The sequence below is a fragment of the Lissotriton vulgaris genome, chromosome 1_1 (genome assembly GCF_964263255.1).
Source record: "Lissotriton vulgaris chromosome 1_1, aLisVul1.2, whole genome shotgun sequence".
Lineage (NCBI taxonomy): Eukaryota > Metazoa > Chordata > Amphibia > Caudata > Salamandridae > Lissotriton > Lissotriton vulgaris.
In genome coordinates, this window is record NC_141685.1 from 1,770,060,722 (window position 1) to 1,770,086,438 (window position 25,717).

At 45.7% G+C, this 25,717-nt stretch overlaps 2 protein-coding genes across 2 annotated transcripts in view; one reads left to right on the forward strand and one right to left on the reverse strand.

The window, feature by feature from the left end:
- The window catches only part of CCDC38 (coiled-coil domain containing 38), a 2,358,499-nt gene extending 2,357,748 nt beyond the window's left edge, over positions 1 to 751 (reverse strand). Inside the window, exon 1 of the mRNA XM_086919075.1 lies at positions 581 to 751. Coding sequence (XP_086775201.1) covers positions 581 to 590 — 10 coding nt within the window. The 5' untranslated portion in view covers positions 591 to 751. The remainder of the gene's footprint in view (positions 1 to 580) is intronic.
- Positions 752 to 781: 30 nt separating this feature from the next.
- The window catches only part of AMDHD1 (amidohydrolase domain containing 1), a 135,974-nt gene continuing 111,038 nt past the window's right edge, over positions 782 to 25,717 (forward strand). The window contains exon 1 of the mRNA XM_086919076.1: positions 782 to 1,450. Coding sequence (XP_086775202.1) covers positions 1,314 to 1,450 — 137 coding nt within the window. The 5' untranslated portion in view covers positions 782 to 1,313. The remainder of the gene's footprint in view (positions 1,451 to 25,717) is intronic.

The window sequence follows — 25,717 nt, forward strand, 5'->3', positions numbered from 1 at the left end:
GGTTAAGAGTAAGAAATAATCAGTATGCAAGTGTGGAAAATCATAAACCTTGACTCCAGCGGTTTACTCAATTGTGTGTGTTTATGGGCCCAGGTGAGTATATGATATTGGAGTATCTGTTGTTGGTACGCAATCTGAAACCTTGGCAGCTATGCCAATGCTTGGTATTAATATACTCCCTTGAATAGATAATCCATCGCTGCAGATCTTCTTTAAGAGCTCACTGGCATTTAATGAGCTCAAAGGACACTTTGTCTATGGTGTAAAAAAAAAAGAAATATCAAGGAGCTGGATAGAATTTATAAATCTTTCCTTAGACTTAACAAACGTGCATATCCTATGAACGTTTTTCGGCAAAATGTCGCGGAAAACCCCAGAAAAGTTAACTAAAAAGCTCTTAAAGATTCAAAAGGGGGAATTTTTATTTACTGCCAATTTAACCTCAAGTTTCATTCGAATTTTCCATTTTCTCTTCCACACACAAAAATGTTACAATATACTCCTCAAAACAGAGTATGTCGAAAAACTGTAGGCTCGAATGACAAATTCGCTTACTCTCAGATGAAAGGGTGACACCTACCGGCACTCATTCTGTACACAGACCGTCCGTGGTCCAATAGGTCGGCTGGGGCCCAGAAGAAGAAGGCGGAGTCCTCGCCCAAGGTAGGATTGGTCCAGAAAAACGGCCGAGACAACTCTTTTCTTGTTGGTTTATTCGAATGTCATGTCATGGCTAGCTCGCCGCGTGAAAGAACTCCGACTGCACGTCATCCCGCACGTGAGAAAGTAGATCGACGTGTCTTGTTGCCAACAGCCTCACGTGTCCTTGAACTGCAACAGCGCACTCACCACAAGGGGACGCTCTGAAACAATTTTCCTGAAAGGGCGCTGGAGCCAGATATGCTCTCGTCGTGCCGAGAGTTATTTAGGCTCCCAAAGTTAGTGATGTTCTGGTTGAAACTAGCTTCCAGTTGTTTAGTAGGAAAACCATTGACTTAACGTACTCCCGTGGTTTGCTTTTAGTGCTGCTTGATAATCGTCAAATGTATAGCTTTGCCTAAAATAATTATTTAAGTAAAGGTAACACTCAACTAACTGCCAATAAGAGGCAAAATCATTGAAAAAACAGTCGTAGCAAATCTTGGTGCTGCGCGTTGTTAATGTCAGGTGTGCGTTGTGATTCGGAATCTTTTTTCAAACATTAACTTGAAGGCCAGAGTTGCAATTGCTTAGCCTTTTCGGCCGGGGGGAGCGCATTTGAACCGGAGATACAGGACGGATTGCAATCGAGTTCCTCGCTCTTGTGTGATATAATGTCCGCTCAATACGAGCTTCTGCTTGAAAACGCCGAGCAGGTAGTTCTGGTGTGTACTAATGGCGAACGGTTTTTGAGAAAAGAGAGCATGCAAAATCTAGCGGTTGTGGAAAAAGCTAGCGTGGTTATTGGGAAGTAAGTGTTTTTAAACTCCTGATTTGTCCTTTTAAAATGAATTGTGTGAAGTGTTGCTTTCCTTGTTTCCGGAACATAAATGCACGTACTCAGGAGATGAAATACTGTTCCAACCTAAGCTGTCAATTGATGCATAACTTTCACGGAATCAGTGCTTGACAAATCTATTTTTCCTCAAAGAAACCAATGCAAAATAACCTTTTTGATGGTGGGGGTCGAAAGGGTTATTTTTCTAAGGCAAAATAAATACAGAAACAAACTCAAAACTACCTAAGGCTGTCAAACACCCAGTAAATTAGGGATAACTCTAAAGACATTTCATACTACATAACGAACGAGTATTTGGGTCATAAATATTCTTGGTGACGGTAGAAGACGGGGAATCATTTTTCTACCGTCAAGTCTCAGCACTGTGTTTTTCCTGTGTATTTTTGTAATCCTGTTTACCACACAATACATTTATGGTTACAAACACCAGGATGGAATGGAAAACAAGTGCTGGAAAAGTAGCACATGGAACTGGGAACGGGTTCCTGCCAAATTGTGAAGAGGGGCCAGGTTTGTTTTTGTAAAACGCAAAGAAGGGTGAAATCAATGTCTCCAATGTCAGTGCGAGGTTTCGTAAGGGGAGCTTATTTTGTGAAGTCTGTTCCTTCCATTAAAGTCCGGCTGTCCTCGATATCCGGTTACGATACTACTCACATGTCACCTTCTTTCCAGTGTTAATTTTCTTGTTCAAATAATTTTAATTTTTACGTGTGATATAGCTGAAGCTAAACCAAGACTACAAGTCCCAGGATGCACGGCAGTGGTAATTAAGTGGCTAGGACTGGAAACAGTGTCACACTGACATGGCCCATGAGATAGTGCGTTCCAAATCGGTTTTGTTAATATCTCTATACACTTGATGGACCGTGCATGCTCCATACCCTGGTGGTATGTCAACAGAATTGTTTTGATGTATCAAACACAGTTGGTCATACCTAAAAATGACTGGAGAGTTCTTATTTTTTTTGGCAGGTGTGTGTTGATGAGTACTTGCACTTTGCCATGGTTAGGATTAATTCCTTTCTCTGTAAAAAAAAAAATTGTCCAGAAGAACTTTATCCTCATTATCTCAGAACTCACTATTTTCGGTATCAAGCAGGAGACTCAGCGTCTTGGTTTGAGAGCTAAGCCATGTACTTGTTATGGTGACCAAAATATGAGATGTCGTTGCTGTTGTTAAATGCAATGACCAACGTAGAACACTATCAAATGGATAGCTTCTTGAAGAGCTCGGCTAGGCTTCTGAGGAATCAGAGGCAATTTTTATCTGAATAACTCCAAGTGCATTGGGAGTGTTGTGATGTATGTGCAGTTTTCTTCCAGTTGTAATTAGTGGCAGCCTTTTCAAGATTAAGTTTCGATAAACACCTGAGCTCATCCATCTGTATTATCTGAGATGTGTTGGTTCTGGGTGACCTTCTCTTCCTCTCACTGTCTTTATTGATTCGATTCATGTGTACAGATTCGTACCTTGTAGATTGTTTTTTAGTACCACTACTATGGAAAAAAGCCATGGTGTAGTGCCCTTGTTTTCCTCAATGATATCGAGAACTAACAGATTCTTGATTTCACGCTCTGCTGCTCTTTGGCGGCAAAATGCCACATTCCGGTGATAATGAAAAAATATTGTGGATTGCTTTGTTGAAATGCAGTTATAAATTGGTGTCTTTAATCTTACCTGGGCCCCTGAACAGTTGTGGGATTACAGCTTGAACCATTGAATTGTCTTGTAGCATGTAGTTTATGGATATGTGGCCCATCCCTTCTACTGTGGCAACATTTGGAGTCATGTAAAGGGCAACAGAAATTTTCCTCTGCATTGTTACTGCGTCTACAGATTCGTGATGCAGTCACCACTAGTTTGCATTTCATCTCCTCGTTTGCGTTTCATCTCCTCTACTTCATTAGTTCACATGACTTAACTGTTACTCTGCTCTTGATTACAAATAGCATGTGGTGCTTTCCTACCCAGCGATTGACTGACAGAGCCTTGTCTATTGTATCTCTGTCAGATAACATTAATGTGTAATATTGCTCTCCACTTTCTGATGATGTATGTGATACAAAGGCTCTTTTAGAGGGTGATGTTCATGAACTTCCTTGTGAAATCAGGCCTCTCAAAATCCTAAAAATGTTACTAGACCTGCAGGTCTAGTGACTTAAAAAAATCTACTCGACCTAATTAAAAAGCTCATGACCCATAAACTGGTTATAAATGATGTGATCCTAGGCAACTATTTTTATTCACCTAGACACCATTTTCTTCTTTATCACATATGAGAGCACATTCACATGGTTGGTTTAATAGACTAAACGTTTGCTATATATATATATACTCGAAAGGGCTGCCAGCTAGCATCCACGCCGGAACCACACAAGGAGACTCGCACTCCAGGGTCTGTGTTTCAAGAAGTTTTAATGGCGACGCGTTTCGACCAAACGGTCTTCTTCCAAAGCCAACCAAGAATAAGCAAAATCACCATTTTATGCAGAAAGTGTTTCAAACAATTTACAGGAAATAAAGGTAGGACTGCTCCATTATCAGGAACTACATATTGTAAGAACTACCATGGAGGTAGAGGATAGACTTTGCCACAAACGGTCTCAAAGCACGATTTAAAGTAAATAATGACACTCTGATGAATATATATAAGAAACGATTCAAGTAATATAAATTAAATTGAATTAAACCACTATATTGTAAATTATCATTTATACATGATATAGTGTATAACAAAAATAGGCCATTTGCATGTTAGCAAACACAGTTCATTTCTTACTGCACATAACAAACATGTCAATCCAAAATTGCTTACAAATCTATTTGTAGACCGTTTGTAGTAATATTTCGTTTACTTGGCACAGTAAACCATATCCTCACGGCCGAGTGGCCTAATTTTCAACAACATAAAGGTTTAAAGGTCACGGCCAAGTGGCCAAATCATTTACTTATACTCTCAGTTCTTCCCGTAGGTAGTAAATAGGATTTCACATTTCGGCTGGTTACACAGGCTTTACACTTTCCACATTTGTAAAAACCTTTTTGCTCTTTAAGCCAGTGTTTACTTTTTACCGGGCTCTCAAAGTTACTCCTGACCAGCATGTCTTGCAGAGAACGTGCCTTCCTGTAGCTAACCTGTGGTGAACTGTTTATCAGTTTCCCAATTGTTGGGTCACTTTTCACTATGTGCCAATGTTTCTTAAGGATACCTCGTATGTTAGCTGCCTCGACATTGAATGATGTTATCATCCTGACATTGCTAGAACCAGAAATCTCAAGAGGTTTGTTAACCTTCTTGGTTAGAAGCGATGCCCTATTTCTTGTTTTCACTTTTCTTTTGCTGTCATAAGTGTCTGGTCTGAGTAGCCCCTGGCTCTGAACCTCTGAATCATGTTACCTTGTGCCTTTTCAAAGTTCTCATTGGTGCTGCAATTTCTTCTTGCCCTTAAGATCTCACCATATGGGATGCTATCCTTTAAGCTGTTTGGGTGATGGCTTCTAGCATGCAAGATGCTGTTACCTGAAGTGGGTTTCCTGTACAGGTCTGTTACAATTTCCCCTTCTACAACCCTGACTGTGACATCTAAGAAGTCCATCTCCACGGGATCTATCTTACTAGTAAATCTGAGATTCACATCATTTCAATTGTTGTCAAGGAGAAATTTGTTAAGGTCTGTCCTTGACTCATCCCAGATCATATATATATATATATATATATGCATTGAATACACATGGTACTTTTGTGCAATATGTTGGTTCAGCACTTTATTCCCATCCTCCTTACTCCCTCACGCACTTTAAATATACTCCACTTGACGCAGGCTCAGAACCGGTCTAATTTAGATATATTCACACTTAGACATTAGTCCGCTAGTCACTTTAAAGATTTTATATATATGAAATGTATGGTCTCTTTTAAGGGATTTATCCTGAAAATATGAAATTCCTATCAGCTATGTTTGTGGGATCATATAACATTACTATTGCATCTTGTTATATTTTATGGTATGTTGCCTTAAAGAATGTTTTTTAATACATACTTTACTTGCAATAATGTATAAAGTCCATATGCAACAACAGATTCGATATATAAAAAAAGTATGTCTATGAGACTGTGACATCACATGTCTGGGCGGGCTAATCATGTCACACTGCATTATAAAATTAAAAAAGTCTAACTGGTTCACTTGCATGTGAACAAGGGCTTTGGAAGCCCGAAACGCGTAGTGCCCTCTTGCTACCGACTATAACGCAATAAAAGAACCTGTGTAGCGCATCCGCTGGTCCGTCTCCTCTGTTCCTGCGCCGACTTGACCTCTGGTCTGACTCGGAAGTGGTGTGTGGAGTTTTCGTGTATATATATATATATATATATATATATATATATATATATATATATATATATATAATTCACTGGAAAAAAAACATAGGTTATAGACCATATATAGTTAGGAATTAGCATTTACAAAACCTTGAAAATTCACTGAAAAAACCATAGGTTATAGACCATATATAGTTAGGAATTAGCATTTACAAAACCTTATTTTACTCACACACAACCATTGAAATTCGCATATATAGTTAGTTGCACTAACTATATATCGCGCACCCGCAATCCACTGCTGATCATGTCACATATTACATCATACATGACATGGTTTTGTGTGAGTAAAATAAGGTTTTGTAAATGCTAATTCCTAACTATATATGGTCTATAACCTATGGTTTTTTCAGTGAATTTCAATGGTTTTTTAATAGCAAATATCAAAAGCTGTAAAATGTATTCTTCTTTTAAAGGAAAAATATATTTTATATGTTTAATATAATTTTTTTATGTATATACATTTTTTGAGGGAACACATTTATCAACTATCATGCTGAAGAAGAGTGTGGGGAAAAAAACAAAGAGGAGGACTAAGAGGAAAGAACAATCAGTTCAAAAATACAATTGCTTTAAAGCATGAAGTACTTTTCCACACTTTACATTTAAATAACCCATATTAGAACATACAAAATATCTACAGAGGAGACGGTGTACATTGAATTTTAGACTCTTCATTGGTACCTACATGTTGGTACTTACATCACCCACACAACACAACAGGTCTATTCAGAGCTACCCTACCTCAAAGCACTCTGTACATTGAATTTTAGACTATTATTTTACTATTTCCCTTGGTTGTCCCCTTGTTACGCTTTCCGGAACGCTACCCGGTGCGCGGACCGGGCGCTAACCGTGCGAAAATTTTTACATATATCGGCCTCCTCAGCCACCCTCAGAAAACCTAGGGGGTCAGGATATGTCTCCCGTGCCCCTTATACCCATTCCCAACATTGTTTATCCTCCATCTTGTGACTAAATTCGTCCAAAACACAAGATGGCGGACTCCCGTTACGCTACCGGTGAGCTACCCGGTTCGCGTACCGGGTAGCGCTTCCACCGCGAAAAATCGAAAAAAAAATTATTTTATTTTTTTGCCCCGGGGGGCCCTTTAATAGCCCCCACATCAATCCTAGGGGGTCAGGAGGGGTCTACTTTGCCCCTTTTATTCATTTCCCCTTCGTTTATTTCCACATCTTGTCTCTCGATCCTACCGAGAGACAAGATGGCGGCCGCTCCGGACTGTTTAGAATGTTGACAGTCACCGGAGAGCCAATCCGCTTCTCCTCGCGAAGTTCCGTTACTCGTCTGGTACGCGAACCGGGACGCTGTCACAGATATACATATTTTTTTGAACGTTAATTTCTCAAAATCCACTGGAGCACATATCTTGAGACCTAGCAAAGGCACATCGGGCAAACAGTCTCTACAATTTTGCCAAGTTTCATAGAAATCCATTCAGCCGTTCGAGCTAAAAGTGAGTCCAACCGCCCTATGGAAAACTCAATGTTAAAAACACGTTTTGGGACCCCCCTTTTTTCTCGGCCCCCGCTTGACGAAACCCCCCCCTTGCCCTCCCCCAAACTTTCAGGGGACGCTCAGAAAGAAAATGTGCCATTTTCCTGAAAATTTCAGCCAATTCCGTCCATCAACGCCAAAGTTATTCAACATAGAATTTTCAGAAATCCCTATTCAAAAAAATCCTAACTATATATAGCTACTGGCGACCGCCAGTAGGTAACATATATATATATATATATATATATATATATATATATATATATACCATGCACTTTTTTTTACATATTAATGTTTATATTGTAGTATACTATGTATAATTTATATATTGAGTGTACATAAATTTGGTGTGTGTATATATATGAATTGATTGATTTTAGCCGTCGTTTTAAATATTGGGGTAATATGGTTTTTATCCTGATTTTTGATGTGACAGCTGATTTTAGTCATGCTACCGATCCCCTCTTTTTTAGACTGTTTTTTATGGTGTGATGAAATTTTCTCTATATGTGCAATATTGATGATGTATGTAATTATCTTGTTTTGAAAATGGAAGCTAAGCTCTATTTTAATAAGGTTTAGACTTCTCTTCCCCTCTACCTCAGTACTGTATAACCTCCAGCACCAGCCACTTTAACTATATTTGCACTGTTGACTGCACGATGTCACTTTAGAGGAAGAAATTATATTTATTTTTTCCAATTGACACGAAGTCACTTTAAATATAAGTGCAATAACATAGCCAAAGATAAGAATGATGGAATGGAACCGGAAGTAAGTTAAGGCTCCACAAATCCCCCCTCTTTTTGAGCCTTATCTGGCTGGCACAGTTGACGTCTTGAATTCATTTCTTTTTGTTTTGATCCATATAGATAAATTAATTTTCCTCTTTATGGATCTCTTTCTTTCACTACTATCATTAAATAGCAGTGAACATTATTATAATTTGGTTTTATACTTTAATACACCAGGGTGAGCACTATTTTTCGCACAATAATTTCTAATAGATTTTGATGGACTATATGGTACACTTCTTTCTCAATACCATCTAGAAGAGTTATAAGCATTTATGCAGTTATCATTCCACTCTTCGCACAATGAATTGTAGTAGTATATGTATAATTTTATAGCTTTTGATACATTATGCAAATTGTGACTTATTTATGTATTCATACAGTTATTTTCACTTTTGTATTGGTACCAGGAGAAAGTATATGCAAAATGTATTTATACATATAGTATTTTTTCTATGTCCATCATTTGTTTGACATGTGATTGCACGTTATCACTTTAAATGGGTCAAAAGTAATCAGTTTCCCCATGTGACCAAGGCCGCTGGGACGGCCGAAACGCGTCATGACACACTACCTAATGGCTAAATAAAGAATGCTGAAGGAAAGTTGGTCCTTGCCTCGAGTCTCTTTGTAAGGAGCGCTGCTGCGAGGTATTTGCAGATATATATATATATATATATATAACATTTCTATGGCAAAATGAAACCCCTCATTTTGTTCCTTTTCAAATTAAATGTATTAAGTGTTACCACTTTATTCCAATCAAGATGACTTCAGCTGTGCCATACTTTTGTCATAAGTAAGACTGTTAGCGTTCTAGTTGTTCTTTAGAACACTCTGGGACATTCTGTCATTGGGCTATAGTTGGGCTACATCTGGCTGATATTTGGGCTACATTTGGGCTCTTTTGTCTCTGGTGGCCATCTTGGGAGACTGCATATCATATTTTTTTAAATGAAATATAAGAGGAAGTCACTCAAAATGTGCCCTAATTTTTCTTTCTTCAGCACTAATCATAATTTCTATGGCAAAATGAACCCCCTCATTTTGTTCCTTTGCAAATTAAATGTTTTAAGTGTTAACACTTTATTCCAATCAAGATGACTTCAGGTGTGCCATACTTTTGTCATAAGTAAGACTGTTAGCGCTCTAGTTGTTCTATAGAACACTCTGGGACATTCTGTCACTGGGCTATAGGGCTACATCTGGCTGATATTTGGGCTACATTTGTTTTTTTTTGTCTCTGGTGGCCATCTTTGGGCTACATTGGGCTACATTTGGGCTCTTATATATATTTAGCCCAATATATATTTTTCAAAGTTAATTTTCGTAAAAACCACTGGAGCATATATCTTGAGACATAGCAAAGGCACATCGGGCTACCAGTCCCTACAATTTTACCAAGTTTTGTGGAAATCCATTCAGCCGTTCGAGCTAAAAGTGAGTCCAACCGCCCTATGGAAAACTCAATGTTAAAAACACGTTTTGGGACCCCCCTTTTTTCTCGGCCCCCGCTTGACGAACCCCCCCCCCCCCCCCAAACTTTCAGGGGACGCCCAGAAACAAAATGTGCCATTTTCCTGAAAATTTCAGCCAATTCCGTCCATCAACGCCAAAGTTATTCAACATAGAATTTTCAGAAATCCCTATTCAAAAAAATCCTAACTATATATACCTATATATACCTATATATATATATATACTGTACTATTACAATCTGTTTAAATATTGTTCGAGAAAAACCTGACATTTTACAGCCTTTTGTTTCACAAATATTGTCAGATAACTCACTTGACAAGAAGTACAAACTATAATAAGCGAAAGAAAAGTAAAACACTTTTTTTCCAGGCACAGATGAGCAACAATTAGTAAAAAGAGAAACTGACATTTTACCTCTGTCCTTAAACAGACTGGAAATGTGTCAATCAATCAATCATTTAATTTGTAAAGCACAGGGGGGTTGCTACTGCTCGAAGAGCCAGGTCTTGAGGTGTCTCCTGAAGGTCAGTAGGTCTTAGGTTTGTCGTAGGTAGAGGGGGAGGGTGTTCCAGGTCTTGGCGGCGCAGTGGGAGAAGGACCTGCCTCCAGAAGTGGTTCTACAGATGCGCGGGACCGTGACCAGGGCGTGGCCAGCAGAGTGGAGTTTCCTGCTGGGTACGTAGAAGGAGAGTCGACTGTTGAGATAGGCTGGTTCGGTCTTGTGGAGTGCCTTGTGTGCGTGGATCAGGAGCTTGACGGAGATTCTCCTGTGAATTGGGAGCTAGTGCCGGTTCCTCAGGTGAGGGTGATGTGGTCGCGGCGCGGGACGTCGAGGATGAGACTTGCAGACGCGTTCTGGATTCTTTGCAGTCTGTTGGTGAGCTTGGACGGGGCTCCGGAATAGAGGGCGTTCCCGTAGTCGAGTCTGCTGCTGACTAGGGCCTGAGGGACTGTTTTCCTTGTGTTTCAGGATCCATCTGTAGATCTTGCGGGGCATGTGGAGGGTGTTGAAACAGGTGGAGGAGACAGCGTTGACTTGTTTGGTCAAGGTGAGTTTCAAGTCGCGGATGACTCCCAGGTTGGGTGCGTGATCGGGGGTCCCCAGTGATGCGGGCCACAATGAGTCGTCCCATGCTGAGGAGTTGGACCCGAGGATGAGGATCTCCGTTTTGTCTGAGTTCAGCTTAAGTCTGCTTTCCTTCATCCAGTCGGTGACTGCCTTCATTCCCTGGTGGAGGTTGGATTTGGCGGTGAGAGGGTCCTTGGTGAGTGAGAGGAGTGTCATCGGCGTAGGAAATTATGTTGAGGTCGTGCTGTTGGACGATGCGTGCTAGTGGTCCTATGTAGATGTTGAACAGCGCCGGGCTGAGGGAAGATCCTTGTGGGTCGCCGCAGATGATCTCGGAGGCCTTGGACCGGAACGGGGGGAGGCGGACTCTGAGTTCTGCCGGAGAGGAAGGAGGTGGTCCAGTCCAGGGCCTTCTCCCGGATCCCTGCGTCTTGGAGTCGCGTGCGTAGTGTGAGGTGGCAGACTGTGTCGAAGGCGGCGGAGAGATCCAGGAGGATGAGGGCTGCTGTCTCGCAGTTGTCAAGAAGGATCCTGATGTCCTCTGTGGCGCCGATGAGGGCGGTCTCGGTGCTGTGGTTGCTGCGGAATCCTGATTGGGAGGGGTCCAGGATGTTGTTGTCTTCGAGGTGACTGGTGAGCTGGGTGTTAACTATCTTCTCGATGACCTTTGCTGGGAACGGGAGTAGGGAGATGGGTCGGAAGTTCTTCAGGTCGCTCTGATCCGCCTTGGGTTTCTTCAGTAGGGCGTTGATCTCTGCGTGCTTCCAGTTATCAGGGAAGGTAGCGGTCTTGAAGGAGAGGTTGATGATTTTGTGCAGGTGGGGTGCAATGGAATTGCAGGCTTTGTTGAAAATGTGGTGTTGGAGAGGGTCGGACGGGGATCCGGAGTGGATTGTGTCCATGGTCTTGATTGTGTCCTCAATGCTCACGTTGGCCCAGGGTGTCATGGGCGGTGGGGTGTGGTGGGTCCGGTGCGGCGAGGTCTGCAGGGGTTGTCCGGGGTTTGAAGCGGTCATGGATGTCGGTGATTTTCCGGTGAAAGAAGGTGGCGAGGGAGTCGCACAGGGCTTGCGATGGCGGGATGTTGCTGGTGCTGGAGCTGGGGTTGGAGAGTTCCTTCACCATGGTGAAGAGTTCCTTGCTGTTGTGTGCGTTGTTGTCGAGGCGGTCCTTTTGGCGGTCCTGATGAGGTGGTGGTAGTTGCGGATGGCGTCTTTGTGGGCAGCGAGGCTGTCCGGCGTCTTGTCGTTGTGCCATATGTTATCCAATTTCCGGTAGGTGCGCTTTGAGTCGAGGAGGTCCGGGGTGAACCAGCCGACTCTTTTGCTAGTGTCTCTGTTGGTGTTTTTTTTCAGCAGGGCTACGGTGTTGGCACAGTCATTCATCCAGCGTTCGAGGGTGAGTGCACCATCATCTGGGTTGGTGGCGTTGGTCGGTGGGGTTGAGTGCAAGGCTTGACTGTAGTTGTTCTTCAGTGACTTTGCCCCAGCAACGGCAGGGGTCTGAAGGGCGCGGTGGTGTGTGAGGGGTTTTCGGAAGGACAAGTGGATGCAGTGGTGGTCTATCCAGGTGAGTTCGGAGGTGTGGCTGAAGGTGACGTGGGGGCTTGAGGAGAAGATGGCATCAAGCGTGTGACCGGCGATGTGGGTCAGCGTAGAGATGAGCTGTTTCAGTCCGAGGTTGTCAATCAGGGTGGAGGAGTTGTTGTCATTGTTGTTCTCCAGATGATAGTTCAGATCTCCAAGGAGGATGTAGTCAGTGGATGTCAGTGCGTGCGTGCTGATTAGGTTGGAGATGGAGTCGCAGAATTGAGGCCGGGGTCCTGGCGGTCTGTAGACGAGGGTGCTTCTTAGGGTGGTCTTGGCATCCGTGTGGATCTGGAAGTGCATATGTTGGGCGGTGCTGAGGGTGTCGTTGGTGTTTGTTGAGATCCTGATGGTGTTTTTGTGGACAATAGCGATTCCTCCTCCAGCCCTGTTTGTGCGGTCTCTGAGGGTGATCTTGTACCTGCCGGGGATGGCTATGGCGATGTCTGGAGAGGAGGCTTCGTTCATCCAGGTCTCGGTCAGGAAGGCGACGTCTGGTGATGCGGTGTCGAGTAGGTCCCAGAATTCGACAGCGTGTTTGTGTGCGAAGCAGGTGTTGATAAGGATGCATCTAACCTGGTTCGGTTCTGTCGTGGCAGGCATGTCGGCGCTTTCGAGGCAGGAGAAGCTGCAGTTCAGGCAGGTGAAAGGACCGTGGGTGCGCTTCAGGGCGGCCTTGCAGCAGGTGTGGGTCCTTCCTGGGTTGAGAGCGACGAGGGTGTTGGCGTCGTAGAGGCGGCGGTCTTGAAGGACTGGGTTATTTAGCACCCAGCGGTGCCAGGGCACAACACCTGAAACCTTCGTGGGTAACCTGCTCCGGCGTACGAATCACAGAGACACGGGACACTTCCTTCGACGTCAAAGATTCAAGGTTTATTTGCTGCAGGGAACACAGAAGTCACGACAAGTACAACTCGTGCAACTTGGGGAGACTGCTTCAAATTGGTTCGCTCCTTTTATACACAATTTCCCCATAGAGTTACATTGAACACAAACGTTTATGACCCGGTTCCCACAATCATCCCCCAGAGGGGTCGTTTTAGTCACTTTGAAACGCACAAGGTCCGGGACATGAGTGCGGAAACATTTGGCGGTTCCCAACTGTAAAAACCCATCTTCCCACCATTAGCGCATTCCAATCAGTAGTAAAACAGATCGAAATAGGAACAGGGACAGGTGAAGAGGAAGAGGGAAACAGTGAGGAGATCGGAAAGGGTGTAAAAGGGGAGGTATCGGGAAACACGAGATACAGGCATCAAAGGGACGTGCCCAATGAGATGCACGGCTGAGACAATAAGTCCGTGCGGCAAGATGAGCCTCGAACGGCGCCATCTGCTTTACAGTAGCATCCCCCTCATCATAAAGACACTTACAAAGGACATGTGTCTTCCGCAAATATCTTGGGGGTCCCAGGGTCGCGAAGCGGACAACGTCCGTTCGCTGGCTACTTGAGGGCAAGAGACAAAAATGGATGCCGTATCTAAGATGGAACCCGTGGGTACAGATAGAAATACCCACGTAACAGACGAACGGTTTAGGTTAGCACAGCGAAACTGCGTACACCCACTAAACTCGTCATTTGCGGTTCATAGATACCAGACTCGACTATATTCGTGCGAGTCGAAAGCACCACTTACAATTGTCACGGAACCTCAGTCTTTGTGGCTGGTGCGGGGGCAGGGGTTCTGGCGTGGACGGGCTTGCCTTAGGCGCGCCTTCGATGCACGGCCACGCAGCGGCCGTCATATTTATTTATTTTATTTATGTATTTATAGAGCGCCTGAATCAGCCCCGAAGGGGTATCTCCGCGCTTTTGCTTCCGTTGTGGTGTTGTGTAGACAGACAAGGACGATACTGCAGTATGGTAGGGGAATTACTAGGCCTGAGTAAAAAGATATGTTTTTAATTTCTTTCGGAAAAAAGAAAGAAGATTGGTGGTATGTCTCAGCTGTGCAGGCAGGGGATATGGGGAGGAGGGGAGGGAGGAGCAGCTGGGAGGCGGGAGGGGTGGTAGCAGGGGCAGCGAAGAAGGCACGGTGGGGGCGGGGCCACAGGGTGAACAGCGGCAGGGGAGTGAAGCGGGGCGATCTCGGGAAGGAAACGGGCAGGGGCAGGGATCAGGAGGGCATGGAAGTCAGCAGCGGGCACAGAATCGAAGGGGGCAGCAGCCGAGAAAATTGGTCACAGAATCAAAAGGGGGCAGCAGCAGAGAAAAACGGGCACAGAATCAAAAGTGGGCAGCAGCAGAGAAAAAAAGACAAAAACAAGATTTAAAGGCCTCTTTATTGCTCATTCATTTTCTAAATGAACAGAACCCCTGTTCCTACCAGTTTAAATAAACTCGCCAGCAGGGTCGAGTAAATGCTAAGTGGATTTTTCGAGGCCTGTGATATTAAACGTAATGCTTTAACTTGATGCCTAGATTGCCTTTCTCTCACTAGAGTCAATCGATTGAGACAACTCCATATGCTACAGAGGAGCCTGACGACTCGAATGTAAGGCCCCGCAAAAACCACCCAATTTGGATCGACCCGAAAAACATAAAAAGTCTAAAGTTGAGTTTATACCCTGAGTACACTTTGCAAGGGAAGTGGGACATTCTCAACAGAGGAAACATCTTAAGATTCTGTTCAAACATACAGTGTTTAGAGAAAAAAAAAACAATAACATTGATTGTGTGGCACTCCTTGCCCCAGCGCCTGGCGGCCTAATAGAGGAAACAGAAGTAGCTTTCTCTAATCAGGCTATGGCAAGTGCACTTGGGGAAATCAAAAACCGTTTGAACGACTGGGGGATCCAGTAATAAGAAAATACCAAGCAATTCTGAAAAAAGAAGCTGTTATAGCGCAGCACTCAAAACGAGAGAAACAATCACCCGACAGAGAAAAGAACAAGAACGCAGCAAATCCTGCAACAGGCTCCTTTCTGCAGGGCAAGACATTTGGACCGAGATCCAGACTGTGGAGTGAAGGTCTAATACAAATCACATTGGACCCAGAAGGGGGAAAACCTAGATGCCTGGCCAAGGGGAAGAACACCAAAGATTGGTCCTGTGTAACGTGTGCCCTAAATTCCTGTCCCTAACACCCCGGGGCCCGCCTTGAAAAAGATTAGCCTTGCCTCCAAGCTAAAAATCTGCTCATGGAATATCCGAGGTCTAACTATCAATGAAGATAAAAGGGACACATTACACTTTTTGAAGGGCTGCAACATCATAGCAGTGCAAGAAACCTGGGCTCTGCGCTTAACCCCATGGTTGGACTGCACTGCCTATGAATCAAGCTCAACACCCTCACATGCACGGTGCCATGCCTCAGGTGGGGTGGCAATCTACATCAAAAATACCTTGGCAATCCCGGTATCCCCACTATGTGAAGGAAACGTGACAACATATATCTCTTAAGGCAAGGCTTTTAAAACCCAATATCCCCAGCCAAGTCTAGCACCTCATGATCCTAGGCTGCATCTATCTCCATCCGTCTAAGCCTAAAAATGAAACAACACTAAGCAGAATGCTGCAAGTAATCCGTGATCTTCACTCTGAAAGCCCAGATGATCTATGGGTAATATTGGGAGACTTCAATGCTACCCTAATGGAATGAGACCTAAATTACTCCTTGGTAGCCTTGTACGACTCCATCCCGTCCATCCCAGAAATAAGTAGAGAGTAAAAACGTAAAGACATACACAGACTTAAACAGCCTATATTAACCACCTGGGCCTTCAAATTCTAAATAGAGGATCAGATACTGATTCGCCAGCAGGTTACACTCACATCTCCCACTCCAGACCGGCCACCCTGGATTACAGTTGTATTTCAATCGGCCACTCTCACGCAATACAAGATTTTGTTGCAATTCCCTCAGTGGCAAGTGACCATGCAACATACTGTCTCCGCAACGTCACCGTCCAAAAATCAAACTGCCAAGTGTGGAGGAAAATCGGGAACCAATAAAAAAACATAAACAGGTGGTCAACAATATAAAGATATCAATGAAGAAGTGGTATCAATCCTGAATAGAGTAACCCAGGATAATGATTCATTTTTGACAAAACCTTGGGAACACCTTTTGGAAGAGCTAACCATCAGGATGCAGCTAAGATCAGATAAATCTCCCTTGAAAGACGATTGTCTCACAAAACAAAATCAATAATGATAATAAAACGTAAATACAACAACACCATGCAGAAATCCATCAACGACCCCTCTAAACCCAGATCTGTCCAGGCAAAGGTTACAGAAATTCGCCAAACCTATAGGAAAGCAAGATTTTTCTATCAGCGGATGAGTGAAGAAGACCACTGGAATAAAGCACATGAAATAATAAAGTCACAAGATCAGAAGCAATTTTGGAAGTGGATGAATAACTGCTTTAAATCAAATCACTCCTAGAACCACAAATATCTCGCCCACGGCGTGGGAAACCCACATAGAACCCCTCTATGTGGAGTCATCATGTGATAACAGCATTAAACCGAAAACGAGGGCTATCTACAACACATCACGGTGCTTGGAGCCACAAAATTGACCTCAAGGCCAAAAAGAAATAACACCCGAAATGGTAATGCACTGTATTATTAAAATGCGACCCAGTGGGGTCCCCACCCAAAATGGTATCCTGCCTATGGTGGATAAAGAGACGGCTCCGAAAGGGTCCATAATCATGGCGCCTCCATTCAGGGAGTACAGGTTGGAAAGAAACATCCTTGAGTCATAGAGGGGCTCCCTTGTAGTACCAATATATAACAAGCATTTGCAATGCAATAGGTCTCACATAAAGAAAGTTTGAGCAATTGGTATTGTAAATGACACATTTTTCATTCATGTGTTGGTATTTAAAATAGCGAAATTAATAGCTTTGTTATTTACAATGCCAATAGTTTTAACTTTCGCAAATGTGACACCTATAGCATTTGTAATGCAATATGTGTTGTATTTACATGACTTAGATGCATTGATATTACAAATAACAATGGCTTTTAATTTTTTAATAATTAATACTTAAATATGTTATTTTAATTTATAATGGCAATAGCTTAAACTTTTGTAAATAACTTTTGTGAAGATTATGTTCAGTGTATTTTCTTGTGATGAAAATCCAAGAACAGAAGTTAAATATTAACATATTTTTGTGACATTTGTAATTATGCTTGAAACAATTGGGCTAACATACTTAAACCAGTTGTTGAATGGTTACATAGATTGATGCTGTGGTGGCGCTGAGTGATGTGGTTGCGACGAGTGATGATGTGGCATTCAGTGATGCTGTGGTAGCGCATAGTGATGCTGTGGTGGTGCTTAGTGATGCTGTGGTGGTGCTGAGTGATGCTGTGGTGATGCGGTGGATAGATAGTGTAATTATGTGACGTGTAACTATGTGGCACTGATTGGTATTTGGACTGTATGTTGCATTGAGTGCAGTGTCATTATGTGGCGTGTAATTAAGTGGCACTGAATGGTTTTTGGAGTGTTTGTTGCATTGAGCGCAGTGTAATAATGCAGTGTGTAATTATGTGGCACTGAGTGGTATTTGGAGTGTATGTTGCATTGAGCGCAGTGTAATATTGTGGCACTGAGTGGTATTTGGAGTTTGTTGCCTTGATCGCAGTGTAAATATGTAGTACATAATTATGTGGAACTGAGTGGTATTGTCTGGAGTGTATGTTGCGTTGAGGGCAGTGTAAATATGTAGCCTATAATTGTGTGGAACTGAGTGGTATTGCCTGGAGTGTATGTTGCATTGAGCGCAGTGTAATAATGTGGCGTGTAATTATGTGGAACTGAGTTGTATTGTCTGGCGTGTATGTTGTATTCAGTAGAGTGTAATTATGTGGCGTGTAATTATGTGGCACTGAGTGGTATTGTTTGGAGTGTATGTTGTATTGAGTGCAGTGCAATTGTATGCAATGCAATAAGTCTCGCATTAGGAAAGTTTGAGCTATTGGTATTGTAAATGACAATTTTTTTTATTTATGTGTTGGTTTTGAAAATAGCGAAATTAATAGCTTTGTCATTTACAATGCCAATAGTTTTAACATTCACGGGGGCGTGGCTTGGAGGCCGAGAGGACAGGCGGCGTGAGCCCGGATGCCGCACCCGATCCCCGCTTTTATCCTGAAAAACTACACGAAATCCATCGTGAAAGACATTAGACCAGTGAAGGACACCTGAACGGCGGCGGACCCCCAGGCAAGGGGTTTAAGGTGTCTCCAGTGCCTGTTGACTCGAGAGAGGAACAAAGAAAGGCCGAACGCGCGCTGAGGCAAGATGGCGGCTGGAGCTCGGAGTCGGGAACGATGAAGACCGAGTGAGAGCGGCGCCCTCTTAGCGACGACCTGAGACAGCAGTGGAGCTGCCTGAGCTTGCCTGGGCTTCCCTTATTGCTGTGAACAGAGGAGTTCATCGGTCCCGTGGTTGAGGTGGACCGGATCCCATACGAACAAAGGCTGAGGAGATCAAGATGGCGGCTGTCCTTGCAGTGAGCAGCTGAGAGAAGCTCGGCGCATGATAGTGGAGCAGGGAGGTGTCGGTAGCACTGAGTGAGGGTGAGCCTGGCATGTGCCCAGAGGCAACTCGAGATCGAGCCGGGACCGTACGGCGGATGAGCAGTAAACCCTAGCTGGCGGCGACGCACTCTGGCTGAGCCGGAGTGAGGGCTTGACCACTGTGGCGGCCTTAGCAGGAGCGAACACCGCTCGAAGGATAGAGTCAATCCAGAAAGAACGACCATTGGCAGGAGTTAATGGAGGTGATACTGGCAAATCAGGTATAACTGACTCCGAAGGGGCTTAGCGGCCTTGGGATAGAGCTGACCCGCTCCCGCTGGTGGTTGGAAACTAACAGCGCAGCCAAACTGGTTGGGTGATAGAGCTAACTATTTCTGCTGGACGCGGGTGAGCTGTGACAAGGAGGAATTGGAAGTGCCTGGAGGCCAAGTGCTAGCCGCCCACGACATCAGCGGTGCGGACCCGCCTGCCCATCCTATCTGGACAACAGTGGAGGGGAAGTTTCCCCCCCCCCCCCCATTCCCAGCAGTTCAAATGGGAAAACCTAAGGGGAGAGGGGAGGAGGCCGCAGGCTCGGGAACGGCGGATGGACTGACACAGGCCCCAGTGGACCTGCAGCAGTTACAAATTTGCATCCTGGAAGCTATCCGAGCCACGAAGGAGGCGCTGCAGCAGGATATCGCCCAGGTGGCAACGGGACTGGGGCTTCTACGGGCCGACCATGATATACTGAAAGATAGAGTCAAAAATACGCAACACACCCTCAAAGAGATATTGCCCGAACACAAATCTATGGAAGGGCGGCTGGTGGACGCGCTCGACCGCATACAGGCCTTGGAGAGAAGAGCGGAGGATGCAGAAAACCATGGCAGGCGCAACAACGTGCGCTTGGTGGGCCTTCCGGAACAGAAGGAAGGGGATGACATGGTGGGATACCTGGAGCACTGGCTGAAGACGGAAGTGGCGCCGGAAGGTCTATCTCCTTTCTTTACGCTAGAGCGAGCGCACAGGGTCCCGGCCCGACCCCCTAGGCCCCGTCCAGTGGTGATAAAGCTGCTACACTACAAGGACCGGGACTGGCTGCTACAGAGGGCCAGAGATGTGGGCCCCTTACAGGTGGATAATAGTAGAGTAACGCTTTTCCCTGATTATACATTTGAGACTCAGAAGCTGCGTGCCTCTTTCTTATCACTCAAAAGAGAACTCCGGGCGGAAGGCATAACATATTCGCTCCTTTTCCCCGCCAAACTTAGAGTGGTGGTGGACGACAAGACAATCTTTTTCCATACTTCGGCGGATGCCTGGGCGTGGTGGGACATGCACAAGGCTGCTACGGACGGAGCAAAATACAGAGCTGAAGAAGAGCGAACCCAGCAGCCAACTCTGAAATCGCAAAGGCTCCGGAAGCGCCGACAAAGATCTCAAAAACCGACAGAATCGCAAACAGAAGGCGAGAGGAAGGCGGCGTTACAAGCAGTAATAGACCTGTCGGGAACTGTGAGGACTAGGTCATGCGAGAGCTTGGAAGCAGAAGGCCTTGTCACTGGCTCTGAAGTGGACCTCTCAGACTTAAATAGTATCAAGGGCCCAGAGGTAACACCACAGACATCGGGAGGGCTAATGTACGAATGATACTAGAGACGACCCATGCTAACTTTGGAAGGTACCTGGAGAGGACCGGAGCTGATAGATGGTGAAGGACACCATGAAGTAGGATGGAGGTTTGGACTTGAATGGGGGGGTTGCGGGATGGAGGGGATTGGACTGAGTTGACCACCTTCGGAACCGAGCTACGCCTTTCGGGCCCCTAAGGCCACCATGGTGCAGACTGCGGTATAGTTGGGTTGTTGGGGGGGATACAATAGTCTTCACTAGGTTTGGATGGGAGCTGCTCTCGCGATGCTGGGTCCTGTTCTGGGGGGAAGGAGCTGAGAGCAGTTGGGGGCGCTCGAGGCGGGGCGGTTGGGGAGAGGGGTTTTGCTGTGTTGGGGTTGGGGGGGGGGGAGAGTGCGACCTTATGTGCCTGGCTGCGCACCACTACTGGATTTCACCGCACAACATGGGACTATGGCTGGTACTGGAACTGTAAAATGTGTAACCTGGAATGTGAGGGGTCTGCATACGATGGCACGGAGGTACAAAATACATGCATACTTAGTTCGAAGAGGAGTGCAGATTGCGCTGCTGCAGGAAACGCATTTGACAAAGCAGGATGGCATTGCGCTGCAGAAGAGATGGAAGGGGCAACTGTTTAATACTACATATTCTGCATTTGCCAGGGGTGTGCTGGTCTGGATACGGGCGGGAACCCCTTCCAAGTGAATAGGCGCATAATAGACCCAGAGGGCAGGTTTGTGGCAGTGGAAGGGAAACTAAAGGGTAAGGATATAGTGCTGGGCAGTGTGTATGCGCCAAACACCGACCAAGTGTCTTTCTTCACCAAACTTTCCGGAGCACTGGCGGGCTTTTTAGCGGGCCCCATTGTCATTGGGGGGGACTTTAACTCAGTGACGGATGTTGCGTTGGACAGGTCTCATCCACCTCTAGGGATGTCCCCAATGCACCGTGTGGCAAAGCATAGATTAGAATGGCAGGAGAGCTGGGAGTTACAGGAAGCCTGGCGGGTGCAACACCCGGTGGCGAGGGATTACTCCTTTTACTCTGGATTGCATGGCCTCCATGTCCGCTTAGATACCTTCTTATGCTCCCCACAGGTGCTTTCAGCGGTGACCAACTCGGAATACTTATCTTGCACGATTTCTGATCACAATCCCTTACTGCTCACCCTTAATTGGATGACTGAGACCTCGCGTGTCCCGATGTGGCAACTGAGACCGGACACACTAGATGACTTATTATTTAGAGAAGCGCTGGGGGATAGGATAACACATTACTTTGAAGAGAACGAGGGCACTGCGACATCCAGAGCGAAGGAATGGGACGCCTTTAAGATTGTTATTAGAGGCCACTGTGTTGGGAAACACACTGGGGCGCGCAGGTCCTTGTTAGACGATCTGGAGAAGGCAGAAAGAACTTTGCGCGAAGCTTAGAAAGCGCGCCCTAATCACCCAGAGCTGCAGGGGACGGTGTGCGCTGCCAAAGAGGCGGTAGCTGTGGAAATGGAACGCCTCCGCTGCTTTGACCATAAGACTTACTTGACAAAGGCGCATGCGGAGGGGGACAAGGCAGGGACGCTACTAGCCTGGCTGGCTAACCCCACGAGACGCAGCCACCCAATCTTAGCCATTGAGGGGGAGGATGGCCTTGTACGCCACACCCAGATGGAGATACTAGAATGCTTCCGCTCGTACTATGAAACACTCTACGAGAGCGCGCTCGAAGGGCAGGAGACTGAGATAGTTGCTTTTCTAGAGGGGCTGCAGTTGCCGCAACTGGAACAAGAGCAGGCGGATGCCCTGGGCAAGAATATAGAACAGGGAGAGATTAGGAGTGCAGTGAAGTGGATGGCCCGCAACAAGACACCAGGTTTGGATGGGCTCCCTATAGAATTATACAGCAAATACATAGACCAATTGGCTCTGTGGCTCCAGGTGGTGTACAACGAAGCTAAAACTCGAGGTAGACTGCCTGAATCCATGTGTGAAGCTCTAATGATACCATTATTAAAACAAGGCAGGAAGAGCAAGCACCTAGCATCCTATAGGCCGCTGTCCATGCTGACGACGGACTACAAAATTCTGAGCACCATACTGGCAACCAGATTACTGCAGCAATAAGCTACAGAATCTTCCTGATGAATACCAGTGGAAAGGAATAAAAGGCCAAACAGATCAAACAGTTTCTTGCAGAACCAACTTTTCCAAAGCGATATAACCTTTTTTTGATGGAAGTTATTTTGTGTTTGTAGAATCACTGATGACTTTCTGGTGCTGACTTGTGACCGGAGCTAAAGATAGTAATCCAAAGCTATGGGATGAAATCAGATTTTTGACCCTGCAACATGTATGGCTAGAAGGTAGAAAGTGTGTTTTTTGGCAATTGTAATAGGCATGTATAGCCTGTTGGAAACACCTTTTCCTGAGGCTACCTTTGCATTAGAGAAGCCTATATATGATGATACAGTATTCATCAGAGACTAAATTATTGAATTTCTTTGGATTGGATTTCAGAGGTTTACACTATACAGAAAAACAACAGCAATTATTGTTAGCACTAGATTGTTGTTAAGGAATATTGGCCTAGTCTTTATAGACCCCAAACAATTCTACTTCTTTAACAGTAGTTCACAATATGCAGAAGTGAAAAATACTGATCATTGTGTTGTTTTCTTATATCTGATAGAGACTTCTAGCTGCATATTCCTTACCTTTTCATTTCCCTGGCGTCAGACTGAATCCAGAAACTTTTGCATGAGCAGTGCTCCTGTACGCCATCGGGTGGATCTGTTTGGCCCCGCATGGTGTCATTGGCATGGTCAAATTGTTGAAATATTGGTGTTAAATGCACACAGATTACCCATGTAGTGCGTGTTGATGTTCTAGCTGCCACTTGGGACTAGGCCACTCTTTCCGATTGGCATTGTTGGCGCCAGATGTGACGTTGCGGTCACCTATGTAGGTGCAACCCAGGTGCTCGGATATCAGTCTGTAAAAAAGCACATGTCGGAACTGGTCCACAGTGACCAATCTGGATTTATTCCCGCCCGAAACACAACTGTCAACATACGCCGACTGGTGCGCCTTCTGGGAGAGCCGTGGCCTGCCACGCAAATGCCTATAGTACTGTCGATTTGATATAGAAAAAGCATTTGACAGTTTGGAGTGGGAATACCTGTACAAGGTTATGCAGCACTTCGGTCTAGGAGGCGGCTATATACGCTGGACAAGAGTGGTATACGGTTCTGCGATGGCACGTGTGCGGGTGGGCCCCCTAGTGTCTCACCAGTACCTGGTGCACCGTGGCACTAGACAGGGATGCTCACTATCCCCCTTGTTGTTTGCGCTGGTGTCGAACCCTTTGCGGCGGAAACCAGGAAGCAACGCTTTTATACGGGGCTTGACTTATCGGGGAATCCCGCAAAATATTTCATTGTATGCGGACGACCTCTTGTTATACCTAGAGAATGCGCAGGAGGCATTGGAGGGGGCGGAGAGACTCCTGGTGTTCTTTGGCAGGCTATCTGGGCTGCAGGTTAATTGGTCTAAATCATGCTTGTTTCCACTGTGTCACCGAGAACCGAGACCCGCTACCCGCCCGCTGCTTACCTGGGCGCCTGACTGCCTGAAATATCTCGGGCTGCACATATATCATAAGGCTGCGGACCTGCTCGAGGGTAATATAGGCCGCTGTATACGAGCGCTGCGGGGCAGTATGACCTTTTTGGCTACCCTCCCGCTGTCGGTAACGGGACGTATTTCCCTGGTGAAAATGACAGCCTTGCCGCGTCTCCTCTACTACTTCCGCACGTTGCCTATCTGGATACCCAGATCGGTCTTCCGGCAGTTGAGATCCTTGCTGATTTCCTTCCTCTGGGGCACGGGCAGGCGTAGAATAGCTCTATCCACGCTGCTCCGGCAGAAGGATGAGGGAGGCCTAGCGGTCCCTGATTTTGAGCTATATTATTTGGCAGCTCAACTGCAGATCTTCACGCAGGAGGTGGCGCGAGTGTACCTAGGGCCGGAGCAGGAGAGAGAGAGAGGTACCCCCCAGCATTCATAACTCTGCAGCAGAAGCTGAATCTCAGGGATCTATCGCTGGAAGAGCAGATGTACAGACTCTGCTGGAACCGAGCGCAGAAGCGGGCGGGGGTACGGCACATGTACGCGCCTGAAATACCCCTGGGCATGGTGACGGCACTTCCGCACGGCAGAGACTGGTTGAGGCTGCAGGGATGGGAGGATGCGGAGCTGCAAATGCTGGGAGATCTGTATGAGAACGGTGAACTGATCCCCTACCAGACGCTGCAGGATCGCTTTGACCTCCCGAGGGGTGACTTCTTAATGCATGCGGCTGTAACACGAGCGATGCAGGTGCACTGGGGGGAAGGGATCCAAGAGCCCGCGGCATCTATGGCTTGAAAATACACGATGATGGCGGCCGGCACGTATAAAGCGGTGACATGCCTCTACTCACGGATGTTATGAGAGACGCTGCAACCCCTGGTAAAACTGAAAGATGCTTGGGAGCTAGAACTGCAGACTGAGATCCCCGATACTACATGGGCGCAAATAGTGAGGCGGGTGAGGAAAAGCACAAGGAACGCAGGTTTTCAGTTAATACATTTCTACATACTGCATAGAGCTTATCTCACACCTAGAAAGATTGGGAAGTATTTTGGAGTGGAGTGTGCGGCATGCCCCAGGTGTAACAAAGTGGGGGCAGACCTGGGACATATGCTCTGGGACTGCACACATTTGCGAGATTATTGGAGGGAGATTATTGAGACATTGAACACTGTGACCGAATGGGAGTTACAAGTTACCAAGGCGGTAGGCGTGCTGCACTGGTTTCCGCATACACCCAAAAACAGGATCTCGAGCAAATTTGTAGATATGGGCTTGATCTTAGCTAAAAGGGAACTGACTAGAAACTGGAAATCGAAAAACTGCCCAACGCTTAGAAGGTGGACTAACGAGATGCTTAAGTGGGCAGCGAGTGAAAGTACGCTCAGATACCAGTTAGCCCGCCCCAGGTCGGACGACATAGCAATGGAAGCGGCCATGGAATGGGAGATGCTGGTGCAAGCTTTGCGAGATAGCACGGTTGAGGAGGAGGAAAGCCTCTCTGAATCGAGCGAAGTAGCCCCCCGACACACACCAGGAGCACATTCCTAATAAGACATTACCCACTCCTGATAGTACACACACATGTATATCACTGCAGAGCTTAGGCGCAGGGAAGGGCACTCTGGGGGGCGGGAAGGT